Source organism: Heterodontus francisci, chromosome 5 (genome assembly GCF_036365525.1).
Source record: "Heterodontus francisci isolate sHetFra1 chromosome 5, sHetFra1.hap1, whole genome shotgun sequence".
Classification (NCBI taxonomy): domain Eukaryota; kingdom Metazoa; phylum Chordata; class Chondrichthyes; order Heterodontiformes; family Heterodontidae; genus Heterodontus; species Heterodontus francisci.
The window spans coordinates 59195089-59215413 of NC_090375.1; the positions used below are offsets into that span (position 1 = coordinate 59195089).

The 20325-nt window shown below is 45.3% G+C and overlaps 1 protein-coding gene across 4 annotated transcripts in view; it reads right to left on the reverse strand.

The window, feature by feature from the left end:
• Positions 1-20325, reverse strand: part of LOC137369868 (tubulin delta chain-like) — a 109400-nt gene that overhangs the window by 14442 nt on the left and 74633 nt on the right. For 3 of the 4 annotated variants that reach the window (XM_068031513.1, XM_068031512.1, XM_068031514.1), the window contains 4 exons: positions 16642-16827; positions 13478-13573; positions 12292-12367; positions 3457-3598 (listed from right to left, as the gene is read on the reverse strand). In XM_068031513.1, coding sequence (XP_067887614.1) covers positions 3457-3598; positions 12292-12367; positions 13478-13573; positions 16642-16827 — 500 coding nt within the window. The remainder of the gene's footprint in view (positions 1-3456; positions 3599-12291; positions 12368-13477; positions 13574-16641; positions 16828-20325) is intronic. The other variant, XM_068031515.1, reaches the window with a different exon arrangement.

Below are 20325 nucleotides of genomic sequence, written 5' to 3' on the forward strand. Positions count from 1 at the left end.
TTGGGGCCCAATATTCTTCTTAAACCTTGTTCGATGTAGGAGACTTTTCTCTCTTGGGGTTCATGTGCCATCAGTGGATTCAGAACCTTGTGAGAAAGAGATGGGAGCAGACAGGAGAGAGATCTTCTCAGGAGCAAGCAGCTTTTTGCCGAAACTGTTTGTACAAATTCAAAAAACTCAGGTTGCCCAGCAGGTTAGTCATGTGACTAGCTGGTTTGACCATGTCCATTTGTGCCTTCGGCCATCTTAGCAGTCAATCTGGAATGCGAGCTCCCCCACCTTCAATGTCTGGTGATCAAAAGTCCATTGTGGGTTGAATGTGTCAGGGAATGGCTGCTTTGTCCTTCCAAACACTGTCTGTTAATACGCAAATGTATTTCCAGCCACGGCTGATCTGTTCAACAAGTCCTCCCCTCACTCCAGTAACAGTTTAAAATCAATGTTCATGACAAAATTAATGTGCCTCATTCTTGGCAGGTGGGGGCCTAGCATGACACTATACACAATTGTGAGGTCGATTTTAAACCCGAGAGTTTCAAACAGGTTTCAAGAGTTCAAAATGCACTCACTGGCCTAAGTCTGAGGCTTGTGCTAATTTAACACCCGGGTTTCATCTGCACACTGTCAGTCATCCCTTCTGTCCTTCCAAAATGGCCAGAAAGTGGCAGCTGACCAGTGAATGGGAGAGCATGTTTGGGTGGCTGGAGGAAAGCCCACTGCCGAGAAGGTAAGTTTTGGGAGCATCTCACAGGAGGGAAGGGGATTCCAGGGAGGGATGAAATGAATTTACTTGTGGGATGCAGAGGAGGGAAAGATTTTCATTTATCTTTAAGGGAGTCTTCGTTCTTCCCAATATCTGCTACAGAATGATACAGCACAATAGGTGGCCATGTGTCCTATTTGAAAGCAATATTCAGTTAGGCCCTGTTCCTTTCTCTTCCCTATAGCCCTATAAATGTTTTCGCTTTTGAAAGTTATTAACGAATCTGTGTTCAACATCCTTTCGGACAGTAAATTCCTGATCGGAACTTATTGCATTAAAAAAGAACGCCTCATCCGCCCCCCCCTGTTTCTTTTGCCAATTTTTGCAGACAAGCCTTTACCTCTTGGGAAAAAACACGATCACTTCTCCACTTAGGCCCGGGTCCCATTGACATAATAGGACCCTGATTTGCAGAAATTTATGAGGCTTCGGCCTGTTACTGACAAATCCAGCAGTCACCAAACCAAATTTCTTTGGCCTCCTTATCTCGAGAGACAACGGGTAAGCGCCTGGAGGTGATCAGTGGTGTGTGGAGCAGCGCCTGGAGTGGCTATAAAGGCCAATTCTAGAGTGACAGGCTCTTCCACAGGTGCTGCAGAAAAATTTGTTTGTCGGGGCTGTTACACAGTTGGCTCTCCCCTTGCGCTTCTGTCTTTTTTCCTGCCAACTGCTAAGTCTCTTCGACTCGCCACACTTTAGCCCCGCCTTTATGGCTGCCCGCCAGCTCTGGCGACTTGTGATCAATGTCACAGGACTTCATGTCGTGTTTGCAGACGTCTTTAAAGCGGACATGGACGGCTGGAGGGTCTGATACCAGTGGCGAGCTCGCTGTACAATGTGTCTTTGGGGATCCTGCCATCTTCCATGCGGCTCACATGGCCAAGCCATCTCAAGCACCGCTGACTCAGTAGTGTGTATAAGCTGGGGATGTTGGCCACGTCGAGGACTTCTGTGTTGGAGATACGGTCCTGCCACCTGATGCCAAGTATTCTCCGGAGGCAGCGAAGATGGAATGAATTGAGACGTCGCTCTTGGCTGACATACGTTGTCCAGGCCTCGCTGCCATAGAGCAAGGTACTGAGGACACAGGCTTGATACACTGGGACTTTTGTGTTCCGCGTCAGTGCGCCATTTTCCCACACTCTCTTGGCCAGTCTGGACATAGCAGTGGAAGCCTTTCCCATGCGCTTGTTGATTTCTGCATCTAGAGATGCACCAAACCAAATAGCGAGCAGTTAAAATGGTGACATGTGTGGTTACAACTGGAAGGGGCGGTAAGCCACAATGATCCATTTTAAAGCTTCCACGCACTCATTTCTATCCTCAGGGTTGGGAGTCAATCTCCGCATCTCAGACCTGAGTTTAAGCTGTGGATGCTGGGTCAATTTAAATTTTCAAAACTGAGATCTATCAATTTTCATTGAGTAAGGGTATTAAATGATATAGAGTTGAGATACAGATCAGCCATGATCTAATTGAATGGTGGAACAGGCTAATGGGGCTGAATGACCTACTCCTGTCCCTGTGTTCTTACAGTGCTGAGGATGCAATGACCTCTAACGGCAGAAGAGCGCAGCTGATACCTATTCAATGGGGGGATTTTTACCAGGCTCCCGGAGGGAGTTGTGGGGGGGGGGGGTGCGGTGAGTGGGGGTGTGGTGCCAGCAAAATTAGGAAAATGGAGCAGCCTGTCGACACATTCACGTTATCGGCCAATCATCCTGGGATGGCCTGATTGTGAGGGCACAGCCTGCACATCAGCAGTGGGAAGCCAATTAATGCTCACCAACAATCAAGCATCAGCAAATTTCTGGTGTAATTGAGATTTTAACCAACATTACACAAGACCTCCGCTGTGTCTGCAGCTCATCAGCTAACTGGAGGTGCATGCAGAGTGGGAGGTCAGAGACCATCACAAATAAATTAAATCTGCCACCTTAAGATGCAAATCAGCAAGTCTGAGGTCCTTCACAGGCAGAGGCTTGCAATTTCCTTCCAGTCTCCTGGAAACTGCAGTAAGGAATAATGCTGGTGGTGAGGAAGTGGCAGCCATTGCCTCCAGTCATTTTGCTCCATGCACACGAGCAGCACTCTCACTGCACACACAGTAAAGGTTGCATTCTCACATGTTGACTCGCCCTCCCCCCTCCTTAAGCTGCTCGTCGTCCCTAATTGGTCAGTGATTCCAGAGGCGTCCTCTGTAATGATGCCTCCTGTAAAATTACGCCAGAAGGCACGTTGCTGCTGTGAACAGGGTTAGGATCCAAAAATGATTCCACTTCCGGGAAATTTTCAGTCGAGAAGACTCTGCCCCCTGTTACCAGTTCCCCCTTCCTCTTCTAAATGACTCCCACAGGTACCAGCAGCCCATTAGTCTTACCTATAGTAAGCACTCACCATACATGAGCATCATGTTGGTAAACTATTCACTCTTTGGGGGTAGGCAGAGGAACATCGCAGCTGGATCTGATCCTCACACTTCCCAGCATGAGTCACACTGTTGAAGCAGAAGCGGGAAGCTTGCCTGACATTTCCTCCACCCCTCCTGGAGGGGGCTAAGGCCCACTCTGGCACCCTACTGCTACTCAACTGCAATCAGCCAAGAATCGACCCGAGCATCTGTATGGCTTACTGAGTCTTTAACTACAGAGATGGATTGTCCCTATGGAACTGCCAACACTGGAATTACAGACCTGTCCAGTAGTTCAAGGGATGAGGGTTCCATGAAACACATCCATATCCTTGTTTCATTTTCGTCATGATGGGTTGTCGCGAGCAACTAAACATGTCACCTCCGTTCCCACGAGCCACAGCTAGAACAGCTGTGCTCTGATGCTGATATAAAAGGAATTAAGAGTTTCTTAACGATAATTGTGCACCAACTCCCACTCCCTTGTCAATCCCCCCATTCCCTCTTCCCCATCAGACCTCTACCCAGCATGCCTCACTCTGTCACTCAAACCTCTAGGGAGAGCACAGTAGTGATCCAGAGCATCCACGCTATCATAAGATCATAAGAAACAGGAGCAGGAGTAGGCCATTTGGCCCCTTGGGCCTGCTCCACCATGCAATACGATCATGGTTGATCTGAATGTGGCCTTAACTCCACTTTCCTGCCTGTTAGAGTCATAGAGTCAGAGTTATACAGCACAGAAAACAGGCCCTTCGGCCCATTGTGTCTGTGCCGGCCATCAAGCACCTATCTATTCTAATCCCATTTTATAAATCTAATTCAGCTTTGAATATATTCAATGACCTAGCCTCCACTGCTTTTTGGCAAGAGAATTCCAAAGATTATCGACCCTTTGAGAGAAGAAATTCCTCCTCATCTCCATCTTATATGAGAGAGTCTATATTTTTAAACTTTCAATAAAGTCACTTCTCATTTTCTAAACTTCAATGAGCGTAGGCTGAACCTGCTCAACCTTTCCTCATAAGACAACCCCTTCATCCCAGCAATCAATGGAGTGAACCTTCTCTGAACAGCTTCCAATGTAAGTATATCCCTCCTTAAGTAAGACCAAAACTGTACACAGTACTCTAGATGCAGTCTCACTAATGCCCTGTACAGTTGTAGCAAGACATTCCTACTTTTATACCCTTGCAATAAAGACTAACATTCCATTTGCCTTCCTAATTACTTGCTGTACCAGCATGCTAACTTTTTGTGATTTATGTACGAGGACACCAAGATCCCTCTGTACTGCTGCATTCTACAGTCTCCCTCCATTTAAATAATATTCTGCTTTTCTATTCTTCCCACCAAAATAGACACCCTCACATTTTCCCACATTATACTGCATCTGCCAAATTTTTGCCCACTCACTTAACCTATCTCTGTCCTATTGCAGACTCTTTGTATCCTCCTCTTGCTTTCCTACCCATCTTTGTATTGTCAGCAAATTTGGCAACAATACACTCGGTCCCTTAGTATAGATTGTAACTAAAGCCCCAGCACTGATCCCTGTGACACTCCACTAGTTATAATTTGCCAACCTGAAAATGCCCCATTTATCCCTACTCTCTGTTTCCTATTAGTTAATCCTGTATCCATGCTAACATATTACCCCCAATACCATGAGCACCTTGTGTACTAACCTTTTATGTGGCACCTTATCAAATGCCTTTTAGAGATCCAAATATGCTACATCTACTGATTCCCCTTTATCCACCTTATTTGTTACATCCTCAAAGAAATCTAATAAATATCTCAAATATGATTTCCCTTTCATAAAACCATGTTGACTCTGCTTGATTGCATTATGATTTTCTAAATGTCTTGCTACCACTTCCTTAATGATGGATTCCAACATTTTCCCAATGACAGATGTTAGGCTAACTGGCCTATAGTTTCCAGCTCTGTGTCACCCTCCTTTCATGAATAGCAGCATTACATTTGCGGTTTTCCAATCAGCTGGGACCTTTCCAGAATCTAGAGAAGTTTGGAAGATTACAACCACTATCTCTGCAGCTACTTCTTTTAAGACCTTAGGATGTGGGTCATCAAGTCCAGGGGACTTGTCAGCCTTTAGTCCCAGTAATTTTCCTAGTAATTCTTCTCTAGTGATATTGTTTCAAGTTTGTATCTTCCTTTTGCCCCATGATTTTTTACTATTACTGGGATGCTTTTAATGTCTCCTACTGAAAAGACAGATACAAAATATTTGTTCAAAATCTCTACCATTTCCTTGTTTCCCATTACTGATTACCCAGTCTCATCCTCTAAGGCAAGGTTGTCCAACCTTTTCGCGTGGGGGGGCCACATTACAATTTTTATCTTACATAGAGGGCCGGTGAGACAATTTTGGAAAGATAAAGGCATTAAAAATTATCTTACTATTAATCAAAACAACAACAAATGTACATTTTTGTGAAGAAGCTTGAAATGAGAAGACTAATTTATTGACAAACTTTCTCTTCACTATATTGAACACTGATTTAGTGAGATATCTAGCATTTTTTTGCTTGCACAAGTAGTCAATGTTTGCCTGCTCACTTGATGTAGGAATGTGGAGTATTCCAGATTCCAGCACTTACCTTCCGGGAGAGGAGCGGACCTGCGGGAAGCACACGGAGCGGGGAGCCGATAAATACAGCCCGAGGATCGCGGTCTACAGCACTTACCTTCCAGGAGAGGAGCGGACCTGCGGGAAGAACACTGAGCAGGGTGCCGATAAATACAGCCTGAGGATCGCAGCCTAGAGCACTTACCTTCCAGGAGAATAACGGAGAGGAGCGCACCTACGGGAAGAACACGGAGCAGGGAGCTGATAAATACAGTCTGAGGATCGTGGCCTACAAGACTTTCCTTGTGACAGAGCAGCGGAGAGGAGCGGACCTGCGGGAAGAAAACAGAGCGGGGAGCTGATAAATACAGCCCGAGGATCGCGGCCTACAAGAGCAGTGGAGAGGAGTCCAGGCCCGCCTGAGCTTTAAAACAAAGTGAACAGTGACATCACAGGAAAGATTGTTTGATGAGTAACTGCTGTTAGGAAATATCTGTAAATAACTGGGTTAGTACACTATTGTTAGGGTGCATGTGTAAATGGCTGGGTTATTGTGTCTCAACAACTGGCAGACTGAAAAAGAGTAAAAATTAAGTATTAATAATAAGGAACAAGTGAGTAGCTAGTGAGTATTTTTTTGAGTAAGGTTTATTTTAACTAGTGAACTGTATTTATTTTTAGTCGGATTTATCAGTACTAGTAAGGTTTTATTAATAATTCTAAGGTGTTGTAGTATCGCTAAGGTTTTTTTAGCAGTAGCAAAGGGTCAACTGATAAATAAAGGAATGACGGGGCACTTCAACCTTGAGAGTACACCTCCTGTGCTATGTGGGAGCTCCAGGATACTTCCTGTATCCTGGAGAACGATTTGTGCAGGAAGTGTCAATTGCTGCAGTTTGAGCTCTAGGTTTTGGAACTCGAGTGGCAGCTGGCGACACTGCGGTGCATTCATGAGGATGAGAGCTGTATGGATAGCACGTTTATAGATGTGGTCACCCCACAACTTAAGAGTATGCAGGGAGAGAGGGAATGGGTGACCACCAGACAGTCAAAAAGAATCAGGCAGGTAGTGCAGGAGACCGCTGAGTGCATCTCACTCTCCAACTCAGTTCTGAATACTGGGGAAAGTGATGCTTCACCTGAGGCCTGTAGCCAGAGCCAAGTCCATGGCACCATGGGTTGCTCAGCTGTACAGGGGGGAACAGGGAAGACTGGAAGTGCCATAGTGATAGGTGATTCAATAGTCAGAGGAACAGACAGATGTTCCTGTGGCTGCAGATGTGAATCCAGGATGGTGTGTTGCCTCCCTGGTGCCAGGGTAAAGGGAACTGAGTGGCTGCAGGGCATCCTGAAGGGAGAGGGTGAACAGCCAGCAGTCGTGGTCCACATCGGAACCAATGACATAGGTAGAAAGAGGGATGTGGTCCTGCAGTCAGAATTTAGGGAGCTAGGTAAGAAATTAGCAAGCAGGACCTCAAAAATAGTCATTTCCAAATTATTCCCAGTGCCACACGCAAGTGAGTATAGAAATAGAAGGATAAGACAGATGAATGCATGGCTGGAAAGATGTGCAGGAGGGAGGGCTTTAAATTCCTGTGACATTGGGACTGGCTCTGGGGGAGATGGGACCTGTACAGGCTGGACGGGTTGCACCTGAACAGAGCCGGGACTGAGTTCCTTGCGGGACGTTTTGCTCGTGCTGTTGGGGAGGGTTTAAACTAGTTTGGCAGGGAGATGGGGATCTGAGGATAGCATCAGAAATGAAAATGGAAGGCAGAAAATTAATGGATGACTCTGGAAGACAAATGAAACTAAGGTTAGAAAATAAAAAAAGAGTTTGGCAGTGCTCTAGGGTATCTATTTCAGTGCAAGGAGTATAGCAAATAAAGCAGATGAGCCGAGGGCGCAGATAGAAACGTGGCAATATGATATCATAGCTGTTACAGAACCATGGCTTAAGGAGGAACAGGAATGGCAGCTCAATGTTCCTGGTTACAGGGTTTTCAGACGCGAGAGGGAGGGGGATAAGAAAGGAAGGGGAGTGGCAATTTTGGTCAAGGAAACTATTACAGCTGTGAGGAGGGATGATAGGTTGGAAGGTTCATCAAATGAGGCCATATGGATTGAGCTAAGGTACAAAAAAGAGGCAATCATACTGCTGGGAGTGTACTATAGACCCCCAAATAGTCAATGGGAGAAAGGAGAGCAGATATGTAGGCAAATCTCTGAGAAGTGCAAGAACAATAGGGCAGTAATAGTAGGGGATTTTAACTACCCCAATATTAACTGGGATAGTTTTAGTATGAAAGCATTTAAGGGAGCAGAATTCTTGAGGTGCATTCAGAAGAACTTTTTTGCCCAGTATTTAGCAAGTCTAACAAGAGAGGTCGCAGTTTTAGACTTAGTTTTAGGAAATTAAGATGGGCAGGTGGAAGGAGTGGCAGTGAGGGAGCATTTTGGTGGTAGTGATCATAATTCAATCAGTTTTAACATAATTATGGAAAAGGACAAGGATAGAATAGCAGTTAGAATTCTCAGTTGGGGCAAGGCCAATTTTACTAAACTGAGGAGTGATTTAGCGAAAGTGGACTGGAAACAGCTACTTGAAGGTAAATCAGTGTCGGAACAGTGGGAGGCATTCAAAGGGGAGATTCAAGGGGTTCAGAGTAAACATGCTTCCACAAAGATAAAGGATGAGATGGCCAAATCTAGAGCCCCATGGATGTCAATGAGCTTACAGGGTAAGATAAGGCAGAAAAGGAAAGCTTAGTTCAGATACCGAGAACACCGAGAAAGCCGAGAGGAGTATCGAAAGTGGAGGGGTGAAATCAGAAAGGAAATTAGGAAAGCAAAGAGAGGGCATGAAAGAATATTGGCAAGCAAAATTAAGGTGAACCCAAAGATGTTTTATCAATACATTAAGAGTAAGAGGATAACTAAGGAGAAAGTAGGGCCCATAAAAGACCAAAAAGGTAACCTATGGGTAGGGATGGATGATGTTGGTCTTAATGAATACTTTGCGTCTGTCTTTACGAAAGAGGGGGACGATGCAGACATTGTAGTTAAGGAGGAGGAGTGTGAAGTATTGGATGTGATAAACATAGGGAAAGAGGAAGTATTAATGGGATTAGCATCCTTGAAAGTTGATAAATCACCAGGGCCGGATGAAATGTACCCGAGGCTGTTAAAAAAAGCAAGAGAGGAAATAGCAGAGGGTCTGACCTTTATTTTCCAGTCCTCACTGGATACAGGTGTTGTGCCGGAGGATTGGAGAACTGCTAACGTTGTATCTCTGTTTATAAAGGGAGCGAGGGATAGACCGAATAATTACAGGCCAGTCAATCTAAACTCAGTAGTGGGTAAATTATTGGAATATGTTCTGAGAGACAGGATAAACTGTCACTTAGAAAGGTACAGGTTAATCAAGGATAGTCAGCATGGATTGTTAAAGAAAGATCTTGCTTGACCAACTTAATTGAATTTTTTGAAGAAGTAACAAGGAAGATAGATGAGGGTAGTGCAATTGACGTGGTATACATGCATTTTAGCAAAGCTTTTGACAGACTGGTTAAAAAAACTAAATCCCATGGGATCTAGGGAAATGCAGCAAGGTGGATACAAAATTGGCTCAGTGGCAGGAAACAAAGGGTAATTGTTGATGGGTGTTTTAGTGACTGGAGGGCTGCTTCCAGTGGCGTTCCGCAGGGCTCAGTACCGGGTCCCTTGCTTTTTGTGGTATATATTAACGATTTGGACGTAAATGTAGGGGGCATGATCAAGACGTTTGCAAACAACACAAAGATTGGCTGTGTGGTAGATGGCGAGGAGGATAGCTGTAGGCTGCAGGAAGATATTGATGGTCTGGTCAGATGGTCAGAAAAGTGGCAAATGGAATTCAACCTGCAGAAGTGTGAGGTGATGCATTTGAGGAGGTCAAACAAAGCAAAGGAATACACGATTTATGGAAGAATACTGAGAAGTGTAGAGGAAGTGAGGGACTTTGGAGTGAATGTCCACAGATCCCTGAAGGTAGCAGGACTGGTCGATAAGGCGGTTAAAAATGCATATGGAATCCTTTCCTTTATTAGCCGAGGTATAGAATATAAGAGCAGGGAGGTTATGCTGAAACTGTATAACTCATTGGTTAGGCCACAACTTGAGTACTGTGCACAGTTCTGGTCATCTCATTACAGAAAGGATATAATTGCACTAGAGAGGGTACAGAGGAGATTTACGAGGATGTTGTCAGGACTGGAAAAATGCAGCTATGAGGAAAGATTGGATAGGCTGGGGTTGTTCTCCTTGGAACAGAGAAGGCTGAGGGGAGATCTGATTGAAATGTACAAAATTTTGAGGTGCCTGGATAGAGTGGATGTGAAGGGTCGATTCACCTTAGCAGAGAGGTCAGTGACTAGGGGGCATAGATTTAAAGTGATTGGTAGAAAAATTAGAGGGGAGATGAGGAAAAGCTTTTTCACCCAGAGGCTGGGGTTGGGGGGTGGGGGGGCGGGGTCTGGAACTCACTGCCTGAAAGGGTAGTTGAGGCAGAAATCTTCAACTCATTCAAAATGAGCCTGGATATGCACCTCAAGTGCTATGATATGCAGGGCTACAGCTCAAATGTTGGAAGGTGGGATTAGAATAGGTGGATTGGTTTTCGGCTGGCACAGACACAATGAGCCAGGTGGTCTCTTTCTGTGCCTTAAACTTTCTATGATTCTATGATGTTATTCTGTCAGGAGTGATCTTGATCACTCTCTCTCCTTGTCCTCCCTCTCTGTGTTGTTCCCCCACTCTGTGTCGTCCTCGCTCTCTGTGTCCCCCCATCCCCCTTTCTCTCTCTGTCCCCCACCTCTCTCTGTCCCCCCTTCTCTCTCTCTGTCCCCCTCTCTGTCTGTCCCCTTTCTCTCTCTCGCTCTCTGTCCTCCCCTCATTCTCTGTCCCATCATCTCTCTCTGTCCCCCCTTCTCTCTCTATCCCCCTTTCTCTCTCTTTCAGTCCCCCCCCCCACTGTCTGCCCCCCCTCTCTCTCTTTCTGGGCCCCTTTCTCTGTCCCCCCCTCTCTGTCTTTCTCTGTGTCCCCCTTTCTCTCTCTCTACTCCCTTCACTCTGTCTCTGTTCCCCCCTTCTCTCTCTGTCTCCCTTTCTCTCTCGCTGTTACCCCATCTCTTTGTCACCCCTCTCTCTCTCTGTCATCTTTTCTCTCTCTCTCTGTTCCCCCCTCCCTGCCTCTCTCTCTGTCCCCCTTCCTCCCCTCTCTCTCTGTCCCCCTTTCTCTCTCTCTCTGCCCCCCTCTCTTTCCCCCTTTCTCTCTTTCTCTCCCTGTTCACCCCCTCTCTCTCTGTCCCTCTTTCTCTCTCTCTCTCTCTGTTCCCCCCCCCCACCTCTCTGTCCCCCCTCCCTCTCTCTCTAATCCCCTTTCTCGGTCCCCCTCTCTATCTCCAACAGTTGCAGACAGTGGGAACGCTCAGCAGATGGTTGATCAGTTTCTTTTTAAAGATTGCAATTCAGTTTCACAGCTGACAGGTGCTGACATCAGGAACTTCAAACAGACTCGGGATTTTCCAGCAAGCTTTTTAAAAAAAATTCAGAACCCGCCGGAAAACTCTTGTAAGCTGTGGTCATTGCCCATCCCTAATTAGCCTGGCTATGGGCCTCCTTAGCAATTCTTTTAACTTGCTAGGCCATGTCAGAAGGGTCAAATGTAGGCCAGACCAAGTTACCTTCAGAAAGAGTGAAAAAAGGAACTGTTTGCATTGATATAGCGCCTTTCACAATCTTTGGATGTCCCAAAGCACTTTACAGCCTATGATGTACATTGAAGTGTAGTCACTGTTTGCAATGCAGGAAACAGAGCAGCCAATTTCCACAAAGCAAGCTCCCACAAACTGCAACGTAATAATGACATGTCTGTTTTAGTGATGTTGCTTGAAGGATAAATATTGGCCAGGACACCGGGGAGAACTCCCCTGCTTGTCTTCCACCTGAGGAGACTTACAAGGCCTCAGTTTAATGTCCCGTCCAACACTCGCTCAGTTCTGCAGTGTCAGCCTAGATTTTGTGCTCAAGTCATTGGCGTGGTGCTTGACCCCAGAACCTTCTGACTCCACAGTGAGAGTACAAACGCTGAGCCACAGCTGACTTACCCATACCTTATTACATATTGCCATCATCACTGAGTTAATATACTGGAATCGCCATCCCAAAACCATCACCAAAAGGACTGCAGAATCAGAAGGAGAAAAACCATTGCCACCTTCTCAAGGCAATAAACGCAGCCTTGCCACATCCTGGGAACATTTTTTTTTAACTCACTGCCTCCAGGAGAGATGGGGGGAAAATTAAAAGCAGGGAACAAGGCACTCCTGATTGATCCATAAAAATGCAATAAAAGATGTTAAAGTGGAGGTCCTGTCAATTTAGCTGGTCCTTGAAGTTGAGTTGTAATTCTGGAAACATGAGAGTAAATTGGTCCTAAAGATTCCTTTATCTCAACTAATCTTACTTATTTGAAAAGGATACAATGTTCCCAGTGGATGAGTGACGTGGAAGAGCGTGCACGATGGAGGACAGCATACTATCCCAGGATGCAGTTCCCCTAAGATCAACAGAGATTGTATAAGATTGGGGTAGCTGTCTACAGATAATCCAAACTGTCATGGAGCCAAGTCCTAAGGGGATTAAATATTAAAAAGGAGGAGGAGAAAAACCCATTTAGTTCATTACTCTAATTCAACACCCAATCTTTGACAAGGTCTCTTTGGGGCTGAGAGGGCAAACAGGGCCTAAATTTAACATTTCGCTTGAAAGATGGTACCTCTGACAGTGCAACACTTCCTCAGTACTGCACTGAATTATCAGCCTAGATATGCACTCAATTTTCTGGAGTGAGGCTTGAACCCATAACCTGCCAACTCAGAAATGAGAATGCTACCACTGAGCTAAGGCTGACACACTGGGGACTGGTTAGTTTGGAAACTCTTAAGTTCAGTGACAACTCTAACAAAATAAAAAGAAACATGCTCTACCCATTTAGTAGCTTTGCCATTTAGGATATGCACTGCTTGGCAAATGTAAGTTCGCACTGCCAGTGAGTGCAGGTCAGGCACTGAAAGTTACAATGTTATTTCTTTATCAAGGAATGACCAGTGGCTCAACGGAGTGACCAGTGGCTCAACGGAGTGACCAGTGGCTCAACGGAGTGACCAGTGGCTCAGTGGTAATATTCGCACCTCTGAAACAGCAAATGGAGGATTGGCTGTACTTGTGTTCGATGGATGTAGGTACCATCCCTCCCCCAACACATTGTAAAGGGTAGGGTGGGCTCTTCAGCCTTGGCTGCAGCCCACCTAGGCAATGGTACTCTGAAGATAAAAACCATCTCAGCTACTATTTCCTAGAATGTGGCTGAAGATTCTCATGTGAATTGCCTGAGGGAGCTTCACTCTGTATCTACCCTGTGCTGTATCTGATCTAGGAATGTTTGATGGAACAGCGTAGAGGGAACTTTATTCTGTACCTAACCCGTGCTAGACATTCCATGGGAGTACTGGATGCTGACACTGGGTTCAAACTTCACACTACTTCCTTGTCTGAAACCAATTCTAAACTCTCCACAGCCAATTCAAACTTTCACTGGGGCTTCCTCCAACACAACCCGCCAGCCACTTTTAGAATTAGACCCACTGCAGTCGGTTCTGTCTCCTACCTCTTGTTCATCTGGCTTGTGTATAGGAACTTGGTAGCTGGCACTGGACAGACAGATCTTAATAACTCCCAGGGCTCCAGACCAATGCTAACACCACTTCAAAAAAACACACACAAAATGATACAAATCAACCTGTGATGCAAACACCATTCTGTGGCAGTTCTGCAAATGTAAGACCAAACCGTGAACATTGGCAGACTATTTTAACATTATGAGCATTACAGCCAAGTCCAGTTCTGTCCTCATCTAAACTCCATATACACACTTTCCTGCAGGGGTGACAAGGTGGGTTCAGTGATGAGGCCCTTCAGCCCATTTTTCTTTCCTGATCCCTAGATCAAGGTTACTGAGGCCAACTCCTACTACATCCCTGCTGAGATGAGAAGTACAAAATTCAGCATCTTGCTAACAGTTATCCAGTGTCCCAATGTCCATCTGGTTTTGGGAGAGGCTCAAATCGAATGGGTTGAAATGCCTTTTTCACTAGAATTCATCCATCTAGTAACTCCGGCCAAGAAATTGTAAGTGAGGAGGAATTGGACGCCCCCTCTACAGTCAGATAGTTGGCCAACACACACTCTTTGGGCTCAAGTATCAAGTAACTACTTGGGTACTATACCAGAGGGCTGCAAATACCAGTACAACCAAACAAAGTCCCAGCAAGAGTCAATACCTACAGCGACGGAATGGGAGAGAAATAGCAGGGTTAGAGAAAACTATAACCTCAACTGTCCAAACCCTATTTGATTATCACTCACTGCATTTGTCCTTTTAGGGCTGTTTTAATTAGAACAGTGGAGATTACAGAGTGATTAAGAAGGGATGCAACTTTTTTTAGTCATTTTATGGGATGTGTGCATTGCTGGCGAAGCCAGAATTTGTTGCCCATCCCTAATTGCCCTTGAGAAGGTGGAGGTTTTAAGTGTCTATTATTATTTACCATTCCTTTGCTCCAAATTCAATGTTTATATCATTTTTCTACAGGGCTGGGGATTTTATCTCCCTCTGCCCAGTAGCAGCACGATGGTAGCAAAGTTAAAAATCGAGGTGGATGACTTACTGCTCTGTTCTCACTCCCAGGGCCTTACACTGGGCGGCTGAGGAACCTGCCTGAATCAGGTGACAGCATCATTACTATTACTATTACTATAACAAGGACTAACGGGCACAGATTTAAGGTTTTGGGCAAGAGAAACAGTGGGGGGGAGGATGTGAATAAGAACTTTTTTACACAGCGAGTGGTAATGACCTGGAACTCGCTGCCTACAAGAGCAGTGGAAGTGAAGACGATGAATGATTTCAAAAGGGAATTGGATGGGTACTTGAGGGAAATAAACTTGCAGGGCTATTTCTCTTCCATTCCCCCACTGTAGGTATTGATTCAAGACACAGGTCAATAGAGGGAATAAAGGGATATGGGGAGAGGTTGAGAAAGTGGAGTTGATGTTCAGACTTGCTCTTATTGAATGGCAGAGCAGGCTCGATAGCCTACTCCTGCTCTTTTTATTCCATTCTTATGTTCTTATACACAAACATACTTCCAATATAGGTCCCTGGACAGTCGCCTAGAAGCACTAGAGCCATTTGTAACAGGCCAAGTAAGGGATCAGCTACCTCAGCACAGGCCAATTCAGAGACCTTCTGGTCTGTGTCTCAATTCTAGGTTCAATCCTTTAACAAATGAGTTATTAGAAAGTCTAAAACTCCATCTTTAAAAGATGTTAGTCAGCACATCGTCACCTGGGAGTCGAGGCCACAGATCTGTGAGGAATAAAATTCCTTCTAGTGCTAAATCTTCATTGAAGTATTTTAATCTTATGCCTGCTGTGAATATATAAATTGGAAGGCAATATTCAAGGTTTCCTACAGACAGTCCTTAATGAAAGACCAATCATAGGGAGAGTTCCCATGTTTTTAGGCCCAAAGAGCCAGACTGGTGTAATTGTATCAATCTCTTTCAAACAGGACTTTTCAGGGGAATGCTCATTTAATAGTTGGATAAATTAGAGTCAATTTACAGTGAATTTGGTTCTCAAGAAGATTTCTCATGATGCTGAGGGGAGTAAACCCATTGGCATTACTATCATGCAAAATTCATCAGTCATCCAATTCCAAGTTCCAGACTAAAAGTATGATTATTCATTACTGTTCAGTGCAGTGGTTCCCAAAGTGGAGATGGGGGTGGCATCAAGGTTATCAGGAGGTGCGGGTTGGGGGGGGGGGGGCGGGGATGGCATGGAGACACATGGATTTTGTCACTTGAAACCTGCAATCACAGGTACTTAGTGCCAAGGCATCATTGGTCAATATGTTCACATCACGTCAGCAACTAGTTCCCGTGCACTATTTAACTGATGTGATATTTGGTGTTTTGCAAATTAAAGGAGCATGTTTTAAAGAGTAAAAATAAGGAGGTTGATCCTGGAGAAGGGAATGAAAAATATTAAATATGACGTTTGCTACTTGCGAAAATTTGCAGTGCTCTGGGGAAAGTGCAGTGGAGTAGGACTAACTGGATAACACTTTAATAGAGCAAGTGCAGGCATCTGGACTAATAATCTAGAGAAGTGAGTTCAAATCCCACAGTGGCAGCAGGGGAATTTAAATTCAGTTAGTCAAGAAATCTGGAATTTTAAAAAAGTTAGTATCTGTAATAGTGATTATGTAACTAAAGGATTAGTGTAAAAGCTCAACTGTTTACTAGTCCCCTGCACAGAAGGAGATCTGCCATTTTTACCCGGTCTGGCCTATGTGTGGCTCCAGACACACAGCAATATGGTTGACTCTTAACTGCCCTCTGACATGCCCGAGCAAACCACACAGTTGAGGGCAATTAGAGATGGGCAATAAATGTTGGCCATGCCAACAATGCCCACGTCCCCTGAATGAATAACAAAAAAGGTTCCTTTTGTGATGTCTGACTGATTCTATGATTTGGGATTCTTACGTACTGGCTCTCGACCAGCAGGGTGTTGTTTCTTAGAAAGGGAGGGACATAAATCTCTGAAGGGGGGACGCAACAAAGAATCTTTGGGAAGCCCTAGGGTTAAGGTTTGGAAGCACGATTCGGACAGAGAAGCAGATGTTCTCTCTCTCTCTCTCTCTCTCTCTGCCCCTTCAACACTCCGATCATTTTTTGGCACTATCTTTGCCACGTGCAGTACCTTCGTGTTCGGAGGCTGCTCACTGGATACATCAGTCCTGCCAGGCAGGAAGCGATATGTGTGTTCATGTCGGACAAAGAAATTTGTGGCTGTAGAGCCGAGACGTAGCCGATCTTCTTTTCACACAAGGCATGCACCCTGCGCAATATGTCATCATTGTGAAACAGGAGTACCCCGTCAGCATACCTGCAAAGATGTCAAACACAAAAGAAAATCATGCTAAACAGAACAGCCAAATTGGATTTCAACCTTGGGTCCTCGAGCTGAAGGGCAATATGCCGATCCATGTGCCTCTCAGCCTAGGGGAAATGTGTCCCCTGTCTATCCGTGCCATCACGAGACTGCCTATTTCCACCTCCATACCATTGCCCGACTTTGTCCCGTCTCAGCTCATCTGCTGCTGAAACCCTCATTCATGCCTTTGTTACTTTCAGACTGCGGGGAGACGAGGCATCATGGTAATGTCACTGGACTAGTAAACCAGAGACCCAGGCTAATATTCTGGGGCCACGGGTTCAAATCTCACCACAGCAGCTGGTAGAATTCAATTAATTAATAAAAATCTGGAATTGAAAGCTAGTCTCAGTAATGGTGACCACAAAACTACCAAAAAACCCATCTGGTTCACTTATGTTCTTTGGGGAAGGAAATCTGCCGTCCTTACCTGGTCTGGCCTATATATGACTCAAGACCCATAGCAATGTGGTTTGACTCTTAATTTGCCTCTCAGTTGTGCAAAACCACTACACAAACCTTGGAAAGGAATAAAACCAAACCAAACATCCAGCATCAATTTAGGCACCGGAAATGACAATGGTATCCTGTTGATCCTGCCAAGGCCTCCTTACTAACATCAGGGCGCTTATGCCAAAATTTAGAGAGCTGTCTCAAAGACTAGTCAAGCAACAGCCTGGCACAGTCATACTCACGGAAACCTTACATCTAATGTCCCAGACACCACCATCACCATTCCTGGGTATGACCTGTCCCACCGGCAGGACACACTCACCAGAGGTGGTGGCACAGTAGTATATGGTCGGGAGGGAGTTGCACTGGGAGTCCCCCAATATTGACTCCAGACCCAATGAAGTCTCATGGCATCAGGTCAAACATGAGCATGGAAACCTCCTGCTGATTACCACCTACTACACCCCGCCACCACTTTCAACATTCACTCCCTCCACCACTGATGCACAGTGGCAGCAGTGTGTACCATCTACAAGATGCACTGCAGCAATTCACCAAGGCTCCTTCGACAGCACCTTCCAAACCCGCGATCTCTACCACCTTGAAGGACAAGGGCAGCAGATGCATGGGAACACCACCGCCTGCAAGTTCCCCTCCAAGCCACACACCATCCTGACTTGGAACTATATCGCTGTTCCTTCACTGTCGCTGGGTCAAAATCCTGGAACTCCCTTCCTAATAGCACAGTGTACCTACATCAGATGGAAGACAGCAGTTCAAGAAGGCAGCTCACCACCACCTTCTCAAGGGCAATTAGGGATCGGTAACAAATGCTGGCTTGCCAACAATGCCCACATTCCATAAAACAAACTTAAAAAACTAGACTATTTCAATGCACTCCTGGCTGGTCTCCCACATCCTACTCTCCATAAACTTGAGGTCATCCAAAACTCTGCTCCCCGTGTCTTAACTCACACCAAGTCCCGTTCCCCCATGACCCCTGTGCTCGCTAACCTATATTGGCTCCCGGTCAAGCAAAATATTGATTTTAAAATTCTCATCCTTGTTTTCAAATGCTTCCATGGTCTCGCCCCCTCCTTATCTCTGTAATCTCCTCCAGCCCCACAACCCTCCAAGATATCTGTGCTTCTCTAATTCTGGCCTCTTGAGCATCCCAGATTTTAATTGCTCCACCATTGGTGGCCACGCCTTCAGTTGCCGAGGCCATAAGCTCTGGAATACCCTCCCTGCACCTCTCCAACTCGCTTTCCTCCTTTAAAACCCTCCCTAAAACCTACCTCTTTGACCAAACTTTTGTCATTTGACCTAATATCTCCTGTTGTGGCTCAGTGTCATACTTCATTTTATAATGCTCCTGCGAAGCATTTTGGGATGTTTTATTACATTAAAGGTGCTATATAAATGTAAGTTGTTGTTATTGACTTCAACCATGTTCATTGTATGACATATGTACTGATTTAGGTATCAAACTTGTCTCAGTCAGTAACATTGGGGCAGAATTTGTATGGAGCATCCAGGAGGGCTTCTTGAAACAATATGTAGATAGTCCAACTAGGGATGGGGCTGTACTGGACCTGGTATTGGGGAATGAGCCCAGCCAGGTGGTCGAAGTTTCATTAGGGGAGCATTTCGGGAACAGTGACCATAATTCCGTAAGTTTTAAGGTAATTGTGGATAAGGATAAGAGTAGTCCTCGGGTGAAGGTGCTAAATTGGGGGAAGGCAAATTATAACAATATTAGGCAGGAACTGAAGAATTTAGATTGGGGGCGGCTGTTTGAGGGTAAATCAACATCTGATATGTGGGAGTCTTTCAAACGTCAGTTGATTAGAATCCAGGACCAGCATGTTCCTGTGAGGAAGAAGGATAAGTTTGGCAAGTTTCGGGAACCTTGGATAATGCGGGATATTGTGAGCCTAGTCAAAAAGAAAAAGGAAGCATTTGTAAGGGCTGGAAGGCTGGGAACAGACGAATCCCTTGAGGAATATAAAGACAGTAGAAAGGAACTTAAGCAAGGAGTCAGGAGGGCTAAAAGGGGTCATGAAAATTCATTGGCAAACAGGATTAAGGAAAATCCCAAGGCTTTTTATACGTATATAAAGAGCAAGAGGGTAACTAGGGAAAGGGTTGGCCCACTCAAGGACAGAGAAGGGAATCTACGTGTGGAGCCAGAGGAAATGGGCGAGGTACTAAATGAGTACTTTGCATCAGTATTTACCAAAGAGAAGGACTTCGTGGATGATGACCCCAGGGAAGGGAGTGTAGATAATCTCAGTCATCTCATTATCAAAAAGGAGGAGGTGTTGGGTGTCTTGCAAAGCATTAAGGTAGATAAGTCCCCAGGGCCTGATGGGATCTACCCCAGAATACTGAGGGAGGCAAGGGAAGAAATTGCTGGGGCCTTGACAGAAATCTTTGCATCCTCATTGGCTACAGGTGAGGTCCCAGAGGACTGGAGAATAGCCAATGTTGTTCCTTTGTTTAAGAAGGGTAGCAAGGATAATCCAGGAAATTATAGGCCGGTGAGCCTTATGTCAGTGGTAGGGAAATTATTAAAGAGGATTCTTCGGGACAGGAATTACTCCCATTTGGAAATAAACGAACTTATTAGCAAGAGGCAGCATGGTTTTGTGAAGGGGAGGTCATGTCTCACTAATTTGATTGAGTTTTTTGAGGAAGTGACAAAGATGATTGATGAAGGAAGGGCAGTGGATGTTATCAATATGGACTTCAGTAAAGCCTTTGACAAGGTCCCTCATGGCAGACTGGTACAAAAGGTGAAGTCACACGGGATCAGAGGTGAGCTGGCAAGATGGATTCAGAACTTGCTCGGTCATAGAAGACAGAGGGTAGCAGTGGAAGGGTGCTTTTCTGAATGGAGGGCTGTGACTAGTGGTTTTCCGCAGGGATCAGTGCTGGGACCTTTGCTGTTTGTAGTATATATAAATGATTTGGAGGAGAATGTAGCTGGTCTGA